This window comes from Otolemur garnettii, unplaced genomic scaffold, assembly GCF_000181295.1.
Source record: "Otolemur garnettii isolate 467f Iridium unplaced genomic scaffold, OtoGar3 scaffold00089, whole genome shotgun sequence".
NCBI classification, from domain to species: Eukaryota; Metazoa; Chordata; class Mammalia; order Primates; family Galagidae; genus Otolemur; species Otolemur garnettii.
The window spans coordinates 3,548,378-3,568,745 of record NW_003852484.1 but is presented as its reverse complement, the minus strand read 5'-3'; the positions used below and the strand labels follow the sequence as shown (position 1 = coordinate 3,568,745).

The following is a 20,368-nucleotide window of genomic DNA, read 5'->3' as shown; positions in this document are numbered from 1 at the left end:
CATTTTAGGGATACAGGGATTACAAGTGAGATCACAAATCAGTATGTGAAAAACATACATTGGTTTGGCACAAATAGGTGGACATCTAGAAGGCAAGAGCTTACAGGTTATATGTGTGTTCAAGGATTCTGTAGCTAGCAATTGGCTGAAAGAGTTAGGCTAAAAGACCAAGAATCAGTGAAAAGGAAAGCTTACGATAAAGGTTCTGTTAATTAGACTCAAGTGGTTTATTACTTATATTGAAGATTTACAAGATCTGGCATAGCCTTAGGTCTGTTGGTGAGCCCAGAAAGACATCTCTTAAGAAGTGGAGGGGGCTTAATAAGGCTTGTCTGATCTCCTTTCTCATGGCTAGCAACTCAGTTTTAGGGATTCTCTTGGCCAAGAGGGGGGTCCAGTCAGTCGCTGAGGAGGCAGCCTTAAGCTTTTATTTTAGTTCATAGCTATGTATCGAGTAATTCAGTCTGTTAAAGTTATCTTCAAGAACACTACCTACACTGTTCAAAGCACAAAGCTTACTAAAGATAGGTCAATCACACATGAAACGATTTTTCAGTATCTTCAGTTAGCTAAAAACGCAACACATTTTTAAGGTCATGATATTTTAATTCAGTTCGGTAACAAGACAGAAGCAGGTACTAGATCTCCCTCCAAGCTTCCGAGCGTTCTCTTCCACTAAAATAATGAATTGTATCAAGTGCTTGCTTTAACAAGTAAATAAGCTCTCTTTGACTTTTTTCTCCCACAAAAGCTCAACTTTCAAGTAGGAAAGGAATGGCAGAGACTGGGAACTGAGCTCTAAGTGCTTGCAAAACCGTTTCAATCCTTACCCTCGGAGCCAGAGCTCGGCTTTAGACCCGCGATACTACCCAGAGTTTCCCACTCAAAGCCTGCGCGGCACAAAAAGAACTGTGACACCTCTCCACCCACCGTTTTCCCTTCCCCCCATAGAGTAGCCTCCCTCTAAGGCCAAACCCGCGCCCCCCATGACCTCCAATGGCTTAAAAACAGAGTCTTAAACTGGCCACTTTCCCCACAACTGTTCCATACTCCCTCCCCAAGCAGAAAATAGGGTCTGGGAACAAAAAGAGGGACACCCCTGCCACGTGAGGAAAACCCCTTCACCTGGAACTCGGCGAACTCCTCACAGTTCACACCGCCACTGGGCGCCGCCATATTGGACAAACGCGCGGACCCCGCGGCAAGCCAATCACCGCGGAGCAAAGGTGTCTGCGGCGCCGCCTGACAAAAAAAAGCTGTGGGCAATCCTTAACTTCTTCGTGGTCCCCGTCCACATCGAAGCCTGTCATTCTGGTTTTCACTCTGGAACTGGCCCACATGCATGGATCAAAGAACTTGAAGGGTTCATTTATGCCAATCCTATCTTCTTTCAATAAAGAAACAATTTTCTGGTCACACAAACCCGGCGTTCCAAGAGGAAATCTAGGGAAGTGAGGCTTTTCTAATCCCTTTTACTCCAGTGTCTACCTACCCACTACCTCCAACTGTTGAGCTGTAGGATTTGCTCATTGAGAATTTCGGACCACTGGCCAGGCAGTGGCTCACGCCTGTAGTCCTAATACTCTGGGAGGCCAAGGCCAGTGGATTGCTTGAGCTCAGGAGTTCAGACCAGCCTAAGCAAGGGTGAGACCCCGGCTCTAAAAATAGTTGGGCGTCGTGGAGGGCGCCTGTACTCCCAGCTATTACAGGGGTGGAGGCAAGAGGATCACTTCAGCCGAGAGTTTGAGGTTGCTGTGAGCTAGGCACTCTACTGAGGATAACAGAGTGCGATTCTTGTCTAAATAATAAATGAATAAATAGGAATTCGGGGGAAAGGGACATTTCTGGCAGTGTGGACATGGACGAAGGTGTTTACCGATGGAAATATTTTTTAGAAATACACAATACAAAACAAATGGGAAATATACACGTTTTCTCTAATAAGCCAGAGGGACGCTCCAGAAGCTAACAAGAGATAGGACCACTGGGCACTATGAGACTAGTTAGGTGCTTTTGATAAAGAAATATTCATGGAAAGCGCTGGAGGAGCAGTATACTGAAATACTGGCTGATCTAGTGTATTTCGGGAGCTCATAGTTCACAAGTTTTACAACTTTTCTACTTGAAACGGGTAATCCACCGACCCCCACGCTGTACAGGTACAGCCCCTCAGCTCCGCTCCTGCGTGCTGCCGAAGATGCTGGGCTGGCCCACTGCCCGCGTCCTCCGCGGGGCTCGCACGTCCCGCACGCCCTGCGCGTAACGCAGGCCCGCCCACTCGCCCTGCTCGCTCCGCCCCCAGGTCTCAGTGTCCTTTCTACGCCAGCGCTTGGTGACATTGCGCGTACCTGCGCCACCGCGGGCTCGTGCCTTTCTGTGCTGGTCGGCTGAGTAGGCGGCAATGGGGAGCCTCCGCGGCCTACGCCTGACGGGTGAGACTTAAGGGAGGGAAGGGAGCCTGCCTGGCCGCTAGGGCTGAGGGAATCCTGCGACCTTGCCAGGCCCGGGAGTTGCTCGGTTCCACAGCGTACTCCTCTCAACTTGCTAAGAATCCCACCCTCTTAGGGCAGTAGTGGGTGAGAACAAGGACTGAGCAGACACCGGAGCCTGATCTGGAGTTACCCTCGCACTTGGTTCTCCATCCACCCACGTCCCACCGCCTTAACGGGTCTTTGCTCTCTCTCTTCCCTCCATCCTTTCCCCCAGCCTCTCCTGAGCTCAATCTTGAATGTACCTTCCATTCCTAGAACTCCCTACTGCCCAGTCACTTCCATCCTAACCTCCCCCATCCGTTGCTCTCCTTGAATCTGCCCCTTTCCTCCCTCATCTCAAGAATTTATCCCCAGTCTAAAAATCCTCCAGTCTAGGGTTTCCCACCTATTAAATGTCTAATTAGTCAAGGGATTTACGGTCTTACAGAATAATGGTAACTGTTTTCTTAAAACGGGGGATACATTATTCTTAAACAGTTCTGCAACTGAGTGCTTTGAATTTCTTGGAGGAAAGTGTTATGTTATTGCAGGATCTGCAGTTTGTTTTGGTAGTTGACATTTATGTGTTAGATATTTTGAAATCAGATAATGAGAGCTTAATTCGCCTTCTTGGGGAAACTAGTAGGGCCTTGTCATAATAGGAGTTGAGAAATCAGAATGCTGTCATCTTGACTTTTTTCTTTCCTTGTTCTTCAGAAAGAATTTTTTCTTTTGCATCTTGACTTTTTTCTAGATACCAAGGCAATGCACTCTTTCAGTCACCTTCATAAGATTTGATAAGGTGTAGTCAACGTCATAAGATTTGATAAGGTGTAATGAACTTGAATTAAAAGTTGTTTAATTTAACTTTTAAAAGAAGAATAGCCCCAAGCTTGGTTTTGAAATAATGCTAATATACACTGTAAATGTAAATGAAGTAATGCAAAAAAAAAAAAAATACTGGATGTTAGATAGTTTCACAAACTTGACAGATAACAAAAAAAGTTATCCCTTTCATGGCTTATATGTTCCAATGGAGAATGGACTGGAAAAACGTGTCTCAAACTGAGACAGTATTATTTTCTCCTTTCAAAGCAAATACCTGCTTCAATGAAAAAGAAAAACTTTAATACTATTGATTTCACTGGTTTTGTCAGTTTCATTGACTTAATTCACCCAAAATGCTATTAACTGTTATAAAGCTTTTCAATAAGACAAGTGAAAGAATCATTGTAAAAAAGTTAAAATGGACTATGTTGGAAGAGACTTTGTAAAGCTTTTCAATAAGACAAGTGAAAGAATCACTGTAAAAAAGTTAAAATGGACTGTGTTGAAGAGACTTTGACTTCTGCAACTAACACTGTGTTGTAGGTAATTTATCTTCTCATGTTTAAGAACTTCACTATTAGGTAGGTAACTAAAGTAATTCCTTGAGCAATTTAAGAATAATTTATTTCACTTTAGACAGAAACATTTTAAGAGCAAGCTGTTAAGGGTGTTGTATAAGCAAGTTTCTCCAAATGATCTGTGAATATCTGATGTTTTATGAGCAACTCCCAGACAGTCTGAGGTGTCTTTCACTTACTTTTGGCCATCTTACAGCTAAACGCTTCAATATACATCATTTCATTTGATTGATTTCTCACAGTAGCCCTCTCAGGTAAGTCTTAATCCAGCTCCACTTTTTAAATGAAGAAACACAAGTCAAAGAGTTAAGTGACATATCCAGGATCACTTTGCCAGAAAATGGTAGAGCTGGAAGAGTTGGTACCCTCTAGTTTTGGAATTCATGCTCATTTCTATTGTTCAAATTGCTTATTCAGGATACGTGTGTATGTGAATTTGTTGTGGCTAATTAGGTTTCATTAATGTGAAATTGAAGAGTAGTGAAATGTAAATTTATTTGTGAAATGGAAGTACACATTCTTCTGCAAGTGGTTTTTCAAGAAAGAAGACTGATTTAATCAACAGCTTCAACCAAAGGAATTACATTAATAGATCAAATATAAATATAACCTTGGCATACATAGCTTCCTTATCCAGAATATTATTTAGAATAGGATACTCTTGATGAATGAACTTTTATATAATTAAAACTTAATCCTTTAAATGATGGACCTTTGCTTTTAGTTTCTGTTGGAAATCTTTTCCTATACTCCCTTAGCAAACATAATACAGGCTTTTATAAGCTTGGATCTGTTTATTATTTTGTAGGTAACAGGTCAACATTGTGAACTTGCAATAGTTGGATAACTTCACATTTGAGAGGTCTTATGAACCTCTTAAATTATACTCAAATTTTTGTGATTATATGCCTGTTTCTGAAAGGGCGAATGGTTTATATTTGCTAGTCAGAGTAGTTCATGCTGTTAAAGTTAGAAAGCACTGATATAGATGAGGAATGAAATAGCCACTGATCCTCACTGCTGTGGCTTTCATGAGGATAAAGAAGACTGGATCTTTTTTTTTTTTTTAAACTAAATCCTTACCACCTATCAATGTCCAGCTCATAGTAGATAGGCAATACATATTTCCTGGATGTGGGACACTAGGAAATATTTTAGAACATGCTTGCAGATATTAGGTGAGTTTTCATGTCTCTTTTCTCTTGAAAGTTGAATAAAAGAGATATTGATAAAACTTTCAGGATATTGTATCTTTACACAGGTTAATTATTAGATCAAAGGAATGGAATGCTCTTACAAGAAGGTTTTTCATGTTTTCAGAAAAGTTTCGCTGCCCCAAACTCATGTGGCTTGATGAGATTTTAAAATGAATTTATTATCATTATCTTTAACCAATGCCATAGAGTATGGACTATGAGTTTAACCCACATTCTGGAACATTAGAGTTTAGAGGTAGCTTGGAAATTATGTAATCAAGTCTCCTAGTTTTTACAGATGTGGAAACTTGGACTTGCTGAGGATCACACAGATAGAAAACTAGGATGCAATCAGTGTCCCCTGGCTCTCATTCTAATTTTATTTCCACCTCATTCTGCACCTTCATTATCCTTTTTGTTTGGTTCTTGCTAACTGACCCTAAATAGAACATGGCCATTTTAATTATCCCCATCTTTCACTTTGCTTATCACCATTCTCCAGGTCTTACCTGTTTATTGAGCACAGTAGTGGGTGCCCTCTACCCTGTGAAAGCTCTAAAATAATGGACTGCCCCACTAGTTTATTGCAGTGAGCAAACAAACTAATATAAATACACCTAGAGAACCTATACGAAGTAGTATATATAAAGTTCTAGATTACAGAACACATCATAGGTGCTGCTGTGGTGTCCCAGAGCCAGTTCCTACAGGTTTTATGCATATTTCTCGCCAGTTTTGCAATCGATGAAGTTACATGGGTATTTTGAAATCTGCTATGGTGAAGTTTATTGGCAAGCACTACGAACCAAGGTTTCTGTTCATTAGCCCCTCCCAAGGCCTAGTACACAAGTGGCTTTAAGAATTCAGAGAATCCTTTAGGTTAGGATTATCAACTGGAGGTTGAAACTAAAAGGGTGTGAGAATAACATGAGCACAGGTAGCAGTAATGAGTCTGAGGAAAGGTTGAGGTAGGAAAGATTACATTGAATTTTGATCAGGAGTTGGTGATAGGAGAGAAGGTGTGGTTTTTTGAGGAGTTTGAACCAGATGAATTTGGACCAAAAAAAGCATTTAAGCAGAAGTAATAATAGAAACATTTCTGGAAAATTAACAAGGCAACTGCATACAAGTTGAATTGCTGCCACCTATGAAGATGTTTTAGTAACCGATGTGTAAGGTAATGATGGGAATGAGAAAGAAATATATCTAGGAAGTATCTTGAAGAAATTATTACTATGATTTTGGAGACATTGAGTTAGGATGGTCTTAAAGACAAGATTTGAGTGTTGAGGACTGCAGAATTGTTGCTCCATTGTCAGAATTAAGAAAGTTAGGAAAATAGGTGGCTCCTGTAGCTCAGTAGGTAGGGTGCCGGCCACATACACCCAGGCTGGGAGGTTTGAACCCAGCCTGAGCCAGCTGAACAGCAATGACAACTGCAACAAAAAAGTAGCCAGGTGTGGTGGGCTCCTTGGGAGACTGAGGCAAGTGAATCACTTAAGCCCAAGAGTTTGAGGCTGCTGTGAGCTGTCAGGTCATGGCACTCTACTAAGGGTGACATAGTGAGACTCTTATCTAAAAAATAAGTAAATAAATAAAAAGCTGGGAAAATAATCAGAAATACCATCAAAGATTTGTGTTAGTTTGGCAGAGAATATGGTGCATTATTGCGTTATAGGTGGCACTGAGTTATAGGTGATGATGGGACTTCTCAGATGAAGTCCTAAGGACAAAGGAAGGGTAAGGTTATGGAGATAAAGATATGGGAGCAACTAGTTTGGAGGAGTCCTTCCAGAGACTAGGACAGAATAATGGCAAGGACTAAACCTTGGAGGCCTGACATGGTGTAAGTGGCAAAGAGGATGTTAAAGAAGACAGATCATAGAGATTGGGAATGAAGTGAGAGAATGTAGTGGTATAATGTAGGCAGGGATTGAGTCCTTGTGAAAAGATGAGATCATAGAGTCAAATGGCCACAAAGATGGAAGAGTCAAAGGGACTAATGATGAGGATCTAAAAAATGTATTAATGACCGAGTGTGGTGGCTGACACCTATAATCCAAGCACTCTGGGAGGCTGAGGTGGGGTGGATTGCTTGAGCTCAAGAGTTTCAGACCAGCCTGAGCAGGAGTGAGACCCGCATCTGTACTAAAAATAGAAAAACTAGCCAGGCATTGTGGTGGGCACTTGTAGTCTTAGCTACTTGGAAGGCTGAGGCAAGAGGATCACTTAAACCCAGGAGTTTGAGGTTGCTATGAGCTATGACACCGTGGCATTCTACCCAGGGTGACAAAGTAAGACTGTCTCAGAACAAACAAAAGGCTGGGTGAAGTGGCTCACACCTATAATTCTGACTCTCCTGCCTTTACCAGGCAGAAGTTGGTGAATCACCTGAGCTCAGGAGTTCCAGACCTGCCTGAGCATGAGCGAGACCCCCATCTTTACTAAAAATATAGAAAACTAGCTGGGCATTATGGTGGGCACTTGTAGTCCCAGCTAGTCAGGAGGCTGAGGCAAGAGGATCTGTTAAGCCCAAGATTTTGAGGTTGCTGTGAGCTATGATGGCCCGGTAACAGAGTGAGACTCTGTCTCCAAAAAAAAAAAAAAAAAAAAGTAATAGTGTAAAATGGGAAGCAAATCCAGTTGAAGGGAATGATTAAATTCAGGCCTCGCACCTTTATAGTCCTAGCACTTTGGAAGGCTGAAGCAGAAGGATCACTTGAGCCCAAGAGTTCAAGACCAGCGTAGGCAACATAGTGAGACTGCGATTTCTAACAAGAAGTAGGAAAAAAAATTAGCTAAGTGTAGTGACCTGCACCTGTAGCCTTAGCTACACAGGAGGCTGAGGGAGGAGGAGGACTTGGCCCCTGGAGTTTGAGGTTGCAGCAGTCAGTGAGCTGTGGTGACACCACTGCATCTCTGCAGTGTAGCTCAGGGGACAGAGCAAAACCATGTTCCCCACCCGCCAAAACAACAACAACAACAATTATCTTGCAAAGTATTTGTGACATAAGGTAGATACAGTATTATCTGATTATGAAAAATGTGTATGTTGTATATAAGCATAGGAAAAGTTCTCAAAATAAATACAAGTTGTTATCCCTAATTATGAGTGCCTTTATTTTTCTTCATACTACCTGCCACATTTTCTGTAATGAGTAAGTATTAATTTAAAGTTTTTTGATTTTGTCTTTAAAGATGGGTGATATAATAGTTGGTAGGAAAATAGGCAGTAGAAAATCAGGAACTAGAGCTTGTGGTAAGTTTGGTACAGCATCCTTCAGGAGAGGGATCACAGATGGAAAGGCTGACTAGTTCAGACTGAAGAAAGACGGGTGTTCTTCGGAGCCTGCAGGGAAGGATGAGAAAGCAGGAGACAGGGAATCTGTTGCTGTCCCAGTGCCCTTAGGTTAACAACTAAGGCCTAGAAAGTTTCGGATAGCCACTGTTTAGAGTAGGCTGGAATGTTGGTGGGAGGAAAAAAGATCATCAAATGTCGTTTGATCACCAGATACACAGAAGTGCAAGATGTTTTCACATAAAGTCTCCTCCCAAGACATGAAAACTGGTTGGGTTCCAAAAAGTTTGTTTATAAATCTGTTTTTTGAACTCTGAAAGATTTTTTTTCTCATAGAAACAATGTTATAAATGGTGATTAGGGGTCTAGCCAGCCCACAAAAACTCAGTGTCAATCTAGCCTGTTTCCTCCAGAGTTTTTCTCACATCTGTCAGATCTTCTCCATTACCAAAGCTATCTTATTTCCTTTACCCAGTCCACTTGAGCTGCAGTGTTGTGATACCAGTTAACGGGAAGTTTTCATGCCTGTTTCTTTCTCTCTCTCTCTTTTTTTTTTAGAGACAGAGTCTCACTCTGTCAGCCTTGGTAGAGTGCCGTAGTGTCACAGCTCACAGCAACCTCCAACTCCTGGGCCTTAGGCGATTCTCTTGCCTCAGCCTCCCAAGTAGTTGGGACTACAGGCACCCGCACAACGCCCAGTTGTTTTTTGTTGCAGTTTGGCCGGTGCCGGGTTCGAATCCACCACCCTCGGTATATGGGGCCGGCGCCCAACCCACTGAGCCGCAGGTGCTGCCCCCATTAATGCCCATTTCTTTCTACTCCTGCAGTGTACCCCACATCCGCCCATACCAAAGCCTGGTCTTACTTTCTGTGCTCAGATTTATTTTCCTAAAACACCACTGTCATTTCCCTGATCAAAACTGCTTTGTTTAGCACAATGTTTTGGGTTTTTTTTTGGTGGGGAGGGATGTGACAGAGAAAAAGACCCTTAACTATGGGGTAGCCCTGATAGCCACAATACCCAGAGCTGGAACAAGTTAGGCCAGTTTCATCACTTAGTTTTTGAGTCCCAGAACATTAGCATAGACCTCATTAACATGGTAGAGTTAGGCTTGAGTGTGCTGGTAGCCTGGCAGGCAGATTGAGATGTCAATGTCAGTTATAAGAATAGAGCATATCAGCATTTGAAGCCAGGAAAAATCCATCCCTATCAGAATTAAAATAGCTGCAGACAGGAGATTTCAAACCATTTCAGGTCTGTTCATGGAAAGACTCAGAGCAAGTTAATATTTCAGGTTCACCCTTTTGTTTGTTGTGGTCAGCTTTTAGGGCAGCCCAGCTTTGCTTCTAATGTGGAATTAAATCAGTGGTTCTCTATTCTAAGTGAGCTCCAAGTTGGAATGAAAGGTCCAACTTCCCTATACAACATAATTACCATAACTTAATTATTATTTTTTCTGCCAGGTCTACTGAGCAGTTATAAACATTTGACATACAGTATCATTTATTTATTTATTTATTTTTGAGCCAGAGCCTCAAGCTGTCCCCGTGGGTAGAGTGCCGTGGCATTACAGCTCACAGCAACCTCCAACTCCTGGGCTCAAGTGAGTCTCCTGCCTCTGCCTCCCAAGTAGCTGAGACCACAGGCGCCCGCCACAACGCCCGGCTATTTTTTGGTTGCAGCCGTCATTGTTGTTTGGCGGGTCCGGGCTGGGGATTCGAACCCGCAACCTTAGGTGTACGTGGCTGGCGCCTTAGCAGCTTGAGCTATAGGTGCCGAGCCATACAGTATCATTTAAATTACAAAATGCAGTATTGGGTAGTGTATATAGTCAGCCCTCTGTGTTCATGGATTCTGCATCTGCAGATTCAACCAACCTTGATGCAAAACAAATATAACAATACAATAATAAATAATTCAAATTTTACAAATACAGTATGAACTATTTATATAGCATTTATATTGTGTTAGGTATAAGTAATCTAGATATGATTTAAAGTATATGGGGAGCCCAGTATATGCTAGGCTCACAACTGTAATCCCAGCACTCTAGGAGGCTGAGGCAGGTGGATCACTTGAACTCAGGAGTTCAAGACCAGCCTGAGCAAGAGCGACACCCGTTTCTAAAACATAGCCAGGTGTTCCGGTGTTGTGGTGGGCACCTGTAGTCCCAGCTACTTGGGAGGCTGAGGCAAGAGGATCGCTTCAGCCCAAGAGTTTGAGGTTGCTGTGAGCTGTGATGCTACAGCACTTTACCAGGGGCAAGAAAGTGAGACTCGTCTCAAAAAAGAAAAAGTATATTGGTGGGGGGTTGTGCATAGGTTAAATACTATAATACTGTGCCATTTTATATCAGAGAGTCAAACATCTGCAAATTTTGTGTTTTATGGGAGGTCCTGGAGCCAATCCCCCATAGATACTGAAGGATAACTGTATGTAGACTTGGGTATCCTCAGGATAAGCATACATCCAAGCTTTTTTCTGCTGAGACTTAAAAACTTCAAAGTTCTTTCCACAAAGTTGCCCTTTTCTATCAAAGCAAACATCGTACTGGAAATATTTTTAAAAGGATTAAAAAGGCATTTGTGAATTTTTGTAAAAACTCTTTCTATGGGACATGGGAATGGAATATTGTCCCAGAAACAGCTACTTTTTCCAGCCAAGGTCATAGTAACCTCTGGCCTTCTGGGACATTAGGAAAAGGGAATGAGGTGGTTGAGGGAACAGTCTCACATCAGTGCAGTAGGATAAGCTCTTTGGTCTCTGGCCATTCATCGTGAGAATCAATGTCTGTCTATCTATGAGGGGCAGCCAGGTGCTGTGGAGGAGGGATGTGAAATAAAATCTCTTCTTTCCAAGGGGGCTGAGATGGTAAAATAACTGTAGAACAATTTATACTGCATGTCATCAAGTAATAAGTAGTGTGTTAGATACAACATGCTTTAAAGCTGGGCATATTTTAATAAATCCCATGGGAATTCCAAACTTTCAAAATAATAAATTACATGTTATTGGTATGTAGAAATTAGAGATAAAGCAGAGCTGCTTTTCAGTGAATTAGCTATTGAAAGAGGGATTTTGAACTCAGCCAGAGACATAGGTATTAAGCTTCACAAGTGATTATTCACATAGCTTATATTCAACAGGGACTCCCAACTGTTGAAAAGTTGGTTGTGTCAAGGAGTTTTTCTCAAACATGGCAGCGCATTAGAATCATTGGGAATTTTTAAAGATACTGATGCCAGAGTCCTGCTCCCAGAAATTGGAATTTAATTTAACTGGGTTGGGGCGGTATATTGGGGTTTTTTAGGTACTCTGGTGATTCCAATATTTGAAGTTTGAAATCTACTTTTCCAGAGCAGTGCTTCTCAAACTTCATGTGTAAACATCACCTACAAGGCCTATAAAAACATAATTTGCAATTCTGTGAAGCTCCTAACTGAAGCTGAATAGCACTGTTCTAGACTTTAGAGTATGTGGTTTATGTCTTTGTGTATCTCAGAAACTTTTGAATGAATGTGTGTGCTTGCTTTCAGAATATAATTGTTCTGGCTCAGCGCCCATACTTAGCACAACGGATACGTAGCCACATATACCAAGGCTGGCAGGTTCCAGCTAAACAACAGTGACAACTGCAACCAAAAAATAGCCAGGCACTGTGGCAGACACCTGTAGTCCCAGCTACTTGGGAGGCTAAAGCAAGAGAATTGCTTAAGCCCAAGAGTTTGAGGTTGTGGTGAGCTATGATGCCATGGCACTCTATGGCAACACAGTGAGACTCTTGTCTCAAAAAAAAAAAAAAAAAAAAAAAATATATATATATATATATATATAATTGTTCATATGAATCCCATGGATATCATTTAAAATGCATATTCAAATTACATAGGTCTGAAGGGAAAATTGAGAGTCTACATTTCTAATAGGCTTCCAGCTGTTTGTACACTTGAAAATAACAAGGTCTTAGAGTATGACAAGATGAATACCATCAAGTGTAATTTTCTCATTTCCCACCAAGGAACACTTTCATCTGTACATTCTTTGTCTCTCCTGAATTAAACACATCCACTTCATTCCTTTCTTTTCCCCCCTCGTTCCAGAAGTATGTTGGAGGTCAAGTAAGTAAAAGTGCCATTTTTACAGAGATAATGTCAAATTCTGATTTTTTTCATATTAAATATTAAGTAAATATAAATATTCATAAGACACGTATAAAGACAACAAGATGTAATTAATACCAAAGTACCCATGTTTTTAAATATATATTTTGGAATAATTTTAATTTACAAGAGACTCGCAAAGATAGTGAAGGTTTCTGTGTACCCTTTATCCATTTTCCTCTAATGTTAACATCTTATATAACCATGGTACATTTGTCAAAACTAAGAAAATTAACATTAGTACATTACTGTTTATTAAAGGATAGGCTTTATTTGGATCTCACCAGTTATTCCAATGATGCCTTTGTTTTTGATTTGTTTTGTTTTTTTGAGACAGAGTCTCTGTTGCCCTAGGCAGAGTGCGTTGGTATCATAGCTCAGAGCAACCTGAAGCTCTTGGGTTCAGGCAATCTTCTTGCCTCTGTCTCCCAGGTATGCCTTTTTCTTTTTCTTTTGGTGAGAGAGTCTTACTCTGACACCCAGACTAGAGTGCCATGGCCTCAGCCTAGCTCACAGCAATCTCAAACTCCTGGGCTTAAGTGATCCTCCTGCCTTAGCCTCCTGAGTAGCTGGGACTACAGGCAACTGTCACAATGCCCAGGTCATCTTTTTATTTTTAGTAGAGATAGGATCTTGCTCTTGCTTAGGCTGGTCTTGAACTTCTGAGCTCAAGGGGTCCTCCCACGTCAGCTTCCCAGAGTGCTGGGATTACAAGTGTGAGTCACCATGCCTGGCCTGATGCCCATTTTCTATTCCAGTTATTATTCCACTGATACCCATTTTCTGTTCCAGGATCCAATCCCAGGATACCACATTGCAATTAATTGTCATGTCTCCATAGTCTCTTCTGGTCTGGGCCACCTTCAGATCTTTATGACTTTGACAGTTTTGAAGATCATTGGTCAAGTATTTTGTAGAGTATCTCTCAATTTGGGTTTGTTTTGTGTTTTCTTATGACTAGAGTTATGGTTTATGTTTTTTGGGGTTTTTTTTTTACTGAAAATATGAATTTAATACTTTGGGTGAATAATTCTTAGTTTTACATATACATGTGTTTATTAGGTTTCCACTTTTTGCCTTCACAAAATTAAAAAGGCTTAAAATTTAACAATAATAACAGTGTTTAAGATAAGGACTAGAAACAAAAACCTGGTAAAGAACGAATAAAGATAAATACATTCAGTAATGAAATACATTCGTTGATCGCTGCAACGAAGTATTAAGCAATAATATAGTAATGCAAAGAAAGGAACATTCACATTGTCAAATAAGAGTATGTCTATTATAGAATGCTTTGACTCAGGTTCAGTATGGAGTCATCAATTAACTTATTATTTTTTTTCTTTTTTTCCCCCAAAGTCTCAAAAAATAGACAATTAGTATTTATAAATAAAAATAAAAGATAATTTCAAAAAACAGATCATGCCAAATCTTATAGACAATAGAAAAAGAAGAAATACTTCAAAATCATTCTGCTTAATCTGGATACAGCTGATACAAAATTGGAAAAAATATTTTATTATAAAGGGGAAATTACAAACACAATTCGCTTTTAAATGAGGATGTAGTATCCTGTATCCTAAACAACATATTAACAAGTTGCAGTAAAAAAATGTTTAAGTAATGTACTTTAGTCAAAATTGAATCCAATTTATGTGAGAATTAGTCACTATTTTCTTTTTTTTCTTACCCTCACCCCCTCCCTCCTTCTCTGTTTGCTCTCCCCTACCCCCATGCCCCACCATGTCATTGATTGTCATTAACTGTCCTCATGTCAAAGTTGAATACATAGGATTCATTCTTTCCCATTCCTGTGATGCTTCACTAAGGATAATGTGTTCCATCTCCATCCAGGTTAGTACAAATGCTACAAAATCTCCATTTATTTTTATTTATTTATTAATTTATTTTTGCAATTTTTGGCCAGGTCTGGGTTTGAACCCGCCACCTCTGGCATATGGGGCCGGTGCTCTACTCCTTTGAGCCACACATGTCGCCCAAAATCTCTATTTTTTTTAATGGCTAAATAATATTCCATGGTATACATATACCATAGTTTGCCAATCCATTCCTGGATTGAAGGGCATTTAGGCTGTTTTCACATTTTAGCAATTGTAAATTGGGCTGCAATAAACAGCCTAGTACAAGTATCTTTATAATAAAAGAGGTTTTTTTTCCTTCTGGATAGATGCCCAGTAATGGGATTGCAAGATCAAACAGGAGGTCTAGGTTGAGTTCTTTGAGGGTTTTCCATACTTTCTTCCAAAAAGGTTGTATTAGTTTGCAGTCCCACCAGCAGTGTAAAAGTGTTCCTTTCTCTCCACATCTGTGCCAGCATCTGCAGTTTTGAGATTTTGTGATATAGGCCATTCTCGCTGGGGTTAGATGATATCTCTGGGTGGTTTTAATTTGTATTTCTCTAATAATTAGGGATGATGAGCATTTTTTCATGTGCTTACTAGCCATTCATCTGTCTTCTTTAGAGACGGTTCTGTTCATCTCTCTTCCCCATTGATGTATGGGATTGTTGATTTTTTTTCTTGTGGATTAATTGAAGTTTTGTATAGATCCTAGTTATTAAGCTTTTGTCTGATTCAAAATATGCAAATATGTTTTCCAATTGGGTAGGTTGTTTATTTGCTTTGGCTGTTTCTCCTTGGCTGTATAGAAGCTTTTCAATTTAATTAAATCCCATTTGTTTATTGTTGCTGTTGTTGCTATTGCCATGACAATCTTCTTCATGAAGTCTTTCCCCAGGCCGATATCTTCCAGTGTTTTTCCTATTCTTTCTTTGAGGATTTTTATGGTTTCATACCTTAAATTTAAGTCTTATATGATCCTCCCAATAAATACAGAAAAAGCATTTGATAAACTCCAGCATTCTTTTCTAATTAGAACACTGAGGAGTATAGAGGCATAGAGGCATATGTGACACATTTCTTTTCTTTTTTTTTTTTTGCAGTTTTTGGCCCGGGCCGGGTTTGAACCTGCCAACTTCAGTATATGGGGCCGGCGCCCTAAACCTTGGAGCCATAGGCGCTGCCCAAGTGGCACATTTCTTAAACTGATTGAAGCTATCTATGACAAACCCATGGCTAATATTTTACTGAATGGAGTAAAACAGAAAGCTTTTCCTCTTAGCACTGGAACCAGACAAGGTTGTCCTCTGTCACCATTACTATTCAACATAGTGCTGGAAGTTCTAGCCAATACAATTAGACAAGACAAGAAAATAAAGGGCATCCAAATGGGAGCAGAGGAGGTCAAACTCTCCCTCTTTGCTGATGATATGATTTTATACCTAGAGAACCCTAAAGACTCAACCACAAGACTCTTGGAAGTCATTAAAAAATATAGTAATGTTTCAGGATACAAAATCAGTGCCCACAAGTCACTTGCTTTTGTATATGCCAACAACAGCCAAGATGAGAGGTTAATTAAAGACACAACTCCCTTCACCATAGCCCCAAAGAAAATTAAATACTTAGGAATATACCTAACAAAAGAAGTGAAGGACCTCTATAAAGAAAATTATGAAACCTTAAGAAAGGAAATAGCAGAGGACTTTAACAAATGGAAGAACATACCATGCTCATGGCTAGGAAGAATCAACATTGTTAAAATGTCTATACTTCCCGGAGCAATGTACCAATTCAACACCATCCCTATTAAAATACCAACATCCTATTTTCAAGACTTAGAAAAAATGATTCTGCATTTTGTATGGAACCAGAAAAAAACCCATATAGCTAAGGCAGTTCTTAGTAATAAAAACAAAGCTGGGGGTATCATCATACCAGATTTTAGGCTGTACTACAAGGCCATAGTGGTCAAGACAGCATGGTACTGGCACAAAAATAGAGACATAGATATTTGGAATCGAACAGAAAACCAGGAAATGAAACCAGCAACTTACAGCCACCTAATCTTAAACCTAGCAAGAACATCCACTGGGGGAAAGACTCCCTATTCAATAAATGGTGCTGGGAGAACTGGATATCCACATGTAAAAGACTGAAATTGGACCTGCACCTTTCTCTACTCACAAAAATTGATTCAAGTTGTTTTGTTTTTTTTGAGACACAGAGTCTCATTATATCGCCCTTGGTAAAAGGCCGTGGTGTCACAGCTCACAGCAGCCTCAAACTCTTAGGCTTAAGTGATTCTCTTGCCTCAGCCTCCCAAGTAGCTGGGACTACAGGCACCCTCCACAATGCCCAGCTATTTTTTGGTTGCAGTTGTCATTGTTTAGCAGGCCCAGCCCAGACTCAAACCTGCTAGCCTCAGTGTATGTGGCCAGCGTTTGACTCACTGAGCTTCAGGTGCTGAGCCAGGTTATGGGGTTTAGAGAAGAATAAATAACAAGGAGGTGAAGTGCCATTCCCATCATATCATATTAAATGGTACATGTTATCCATATTATTTGGGACTGTTAATTTTAACCTTGACCAGTTGGTTTCTCTCCTATAAAGTTACTATTTTCACTTCCTATATTCTTTAAAAGCACATCACTGAGTCCAATCCACACTTAAAGGACTAAGTAATTCAAGAGAAAGGAGTATCTACATCTATTTGGAGTTTTTCTGGAAGGAAAATGTATCACTTCTCACTGTTTATCCATTCATCCTGTGTTACTGATGTTAATATTGACTCATATTTTCTACCTTGGATTGTAATCTGTTACTACATTATTTATTTTCTTGTTCACATTATTTCAGTTTAGGCTTTTAAATCAATTCCTGTGTTCCTTTACATGCCCCATCTTTTTGTTTTTGTTTGTTTTTTGAACACTTCTTTATTTTTTGGCACTAAAAGATGTTCTAGGCTCTTGTATTTTCTCTGCCACAGTGTAGAATCAGCTATTTTTCTCCAAGGAAAAATGGAGAATGGTGTTTAGAAACCAAGATGTGGATGGTAGGTGTGCTCATTGCTACTAAGGTGTTACTGATTCAAGGCCCTTCGAGTAGGTCAACCTAGGAAATACTTGTATGTATCCCCCAGTGTCCTGGTTTATATTCTAACATTTGCATCTGTTAAAGTTCTTTGTAATATATAGTTTTGGGATTCTGACAAATTCTGTGATTTTATTTTTTAAAGTTAATCATTAGGGGCTTAGCGGTTACACAGTGGTTACAGCGCCAGCCACATACACCAAGGGTAGCGGGTTTGAACATGGCCTGGGCCAACCAAACAACAATGACAACAGCAACAACAACAACAACAACAAAAATCTGATTGTGTGGCGGGTACATGTAGTCCAACCTACTTGGGAGGCTTAGACAAGAGAATCACTTAAACCTAAGAGTTTGAGGTTGCTATAAGCTGTGATGCCACAACATTCTACCTAGGGCAACATAGGGAGACTCTCTCAAAATAATAAAAAAAAAAGTTAATCATTAGGCCACTTCATAGCAGTGCGTTATTTGCAACATACCTGATGATTGATTTGTTTGTTTGTTTGTTTGTTTTTTTGCAGTTTTTGGTGGGGGCTGAGTTTGAACCCGCCACCTCTGGCATATGGGGCCAGTGCCCTACTCCTTTGAGCCACAGGTGCCGCCCCCGATGATTGATTTTGACAATAGGTTAAGAAACATTAGATAATCTTCTAAAGGCTCTCTTTACCTCCAACATTATTGAACCTTCATTTGTTATCACTGAGTCCCAGAGATTGGTTATATCCCAGGTTGCATCACTAATGGTAATCTCCAGGAGGATCTTAAAAGATTCTGACAAAAAAAGAATCCTCACTCCACTGTCTATCATGGGGTTGGAAAGGTGATTTATGGAAAAGAGAGGACAATCAAGAGAGAAGTACTTCATCTAGCCTCGTCTTGGCTGACCCACAGCCTCCAGCTAGCAATAGGACTTCTAAGGCAATGATTTTCAAATTGTGAGTCTGCCTACCAGCAGCAGCAACATCACTTGAGAAACTGTTAGAACTTCATTCTCAGGATCAATTCCTATCTACTGAATCAGTGGAGTCCAGTAATCTGTATCACAAGTCTTCCATGTGATTTTTGATACTCCTAAAATTTGAGAACCTCCATATATGATTAATGAGCTATATTTGCTAGTTAGAGCTTTAGACTAGGGGTCCTCAAACTCTTTAAATAGGGGGCCAGTTCTCTGTCCCTCAGACCATTGGAGGGCCGAACTCCGGGCCCCAGGACAAGTCGGCTGCTAAGCAGGACAGGCAGCAGTGGCAAAAACACCTGGTGGGCCAGATAAATGTCCTAGGTGGGCTGCATGTGGCCTGTGGGCTGTAGTTTGAGGACAGCTGCTTTAGAGACAGCTGTGAGGCCTCATCTTGCCTTCAAGCTAGGGCCCTGGGGACGCAGAACTAGTCAGCCAGGGATAAGCTGCAAGTGTAGTCCAAGGGTTAAAGGGCTGTTTTTCTTTTGGTTTGTATGTTTTTAATTATAATCCATCAGAGGATGGAAAATTTCTGGCCTGGATGTCCTGGGCAATATGTTCTCTGTTTGAGATAGAAAATGAAGGTCTTAATAATACTAAAATGTATTTATGCTTTCATTTCATTCTAATTGCAGAATACTTTAGCAAGTACTTTAGCCTTTTTTTTAGTGATAGCATTAAAACAATTATTTTACAGTCATCTGTTATTCCTATCGTGAATAATAAGATCATATTTGTGTATTTTTTTTTTTTTTGAGACAGTCTCACTATGTCACCCTCAGTAGAGGGCGTGGCGTGACACCTCACAGCAACCTCAAACTCTTAGACTCAAGTGATTCTCTTGCCTCAGCCTCCCAAGGAACTGGGACTACAGGCGCCTGCCACAACACCTGGCTATTTTTTGTTGCAGTTCTCCTTGTTGTTTAGCTGGCCAGGGCCGGGTTTGAACCCGTCACCCTCCGTATATGTGGCTGGTGCAGCAACCACTGTACTACAGGCACCGAGCCTGTGTTTGTGTATGTTTTAAGCAGCATTTATGCTGTAGGGAAGTGAAAGTTATTTGCAGTAAAAAAAAGTTGGGAGATATTTTCTGATCTAGGTAAATATCTCATGTCTCTGAGTTCCTACCCACCCCCCCCCCCCCAGGGTACCTCTCTGACATCCCTTCAACTTCACTCTTTTTCAGCCACACTGGCCTCCTCTGTGTGATCCTAGAACCACTCCAGAACTTTTGAATTTGCTGTTTTTCCATTCAGAATATTCTTCCACTAGATAGCTGCATAGCTATCTCCTTTACTTTCTTCCAAAGTGACATACTCAGAGAGGATGTCCCTATCTAAAGTTTCATACATACACCCCATTCTAAACACATACTTTGTATCCCCCATTGTTTATTCTTAGTATCTAACATATTGGTAACTTTGTATCCAGTAGAATGTAAGTTCTACTGGCACAAATTTTTATGTATTTTGTTTATTGCCTAAAACAGCTCCTGGCACTTAGTAGGAGCTTAACTATTATTCGTTGAATGAATGACTATCTCCAACGTGCATTTATATGTGACTGATAGTAGATATACACAGTAACATGTTTGCTTTATTATTATTTCCCAAATTGAGCTGAGAGGCCACTTGACTTCTGTCTTTACATTTAGAGAGGCTACTGTGTTTCAAAAAAAAAAAATTTGGGGGGGGGGGACCGAGTCTCACTTTGTACCCCTTGGTAATGTCATGGTATTGCAGCTCACAGCAACCTCAAACTTTTTTTTTTTTTTATTGAATGCTAACTGTGTACATTGATGCACTTTGGGGGTACAGTGTGGTGTTTTCACACACAATCCAAGATACTTCCATCAAACTGGTTAACATAGCCTTCATGTAACTTTCTTAGTTATTATGTCAAAACATTCATATTCTACTCATA

General features: G+C 40.4%; 2 protein-coding genes across 2 annotated transcripts in view; one reads left to right on the top strand and one right to left on the bottom strand.

Annotated features, from left to right (window-relative positions):
• Nucleotides 1–1,177, bottom strand: part of CCDC58 (coiled-coil domain containing 58) — a 30,110-nt gene extending 28,933 nt beyond the window's left edge. Inside the window, exon 1 of the mRNA XM_003795078.2 lies at nt 1,126–1,177. Coding sequence (XP_003795126.1) covers nt 1,126–1,176 — 51 coding nt within the window. The 5' untranslated portion in view covers nt 1,177. The remainder of the gene's footprint in view (nt 1–1,125) is intronic.
• Nucleotides 1,178–2,331: 1,154 nt separating this feature from the next.
• The window catches only part of FAM162A (family with sequence similarity 162 member A), a 39,189-nt gene continuing 21,152 nt past the window's right edge, over nt 2,332–20,368 (top strand). Inside the window, exon 1 of the mRNA XM_012808447.2 lies at nt 2,332–2,432. Within this exon, the coding sequence (XP_012663901.1) occupies nt 2,402–2,432 (31 nt within the window). The 5' untranslated portion in view covers nt 2,332–2,401. The remainder of the gene's footprint in view (nt 2,433–20,368) is intronic.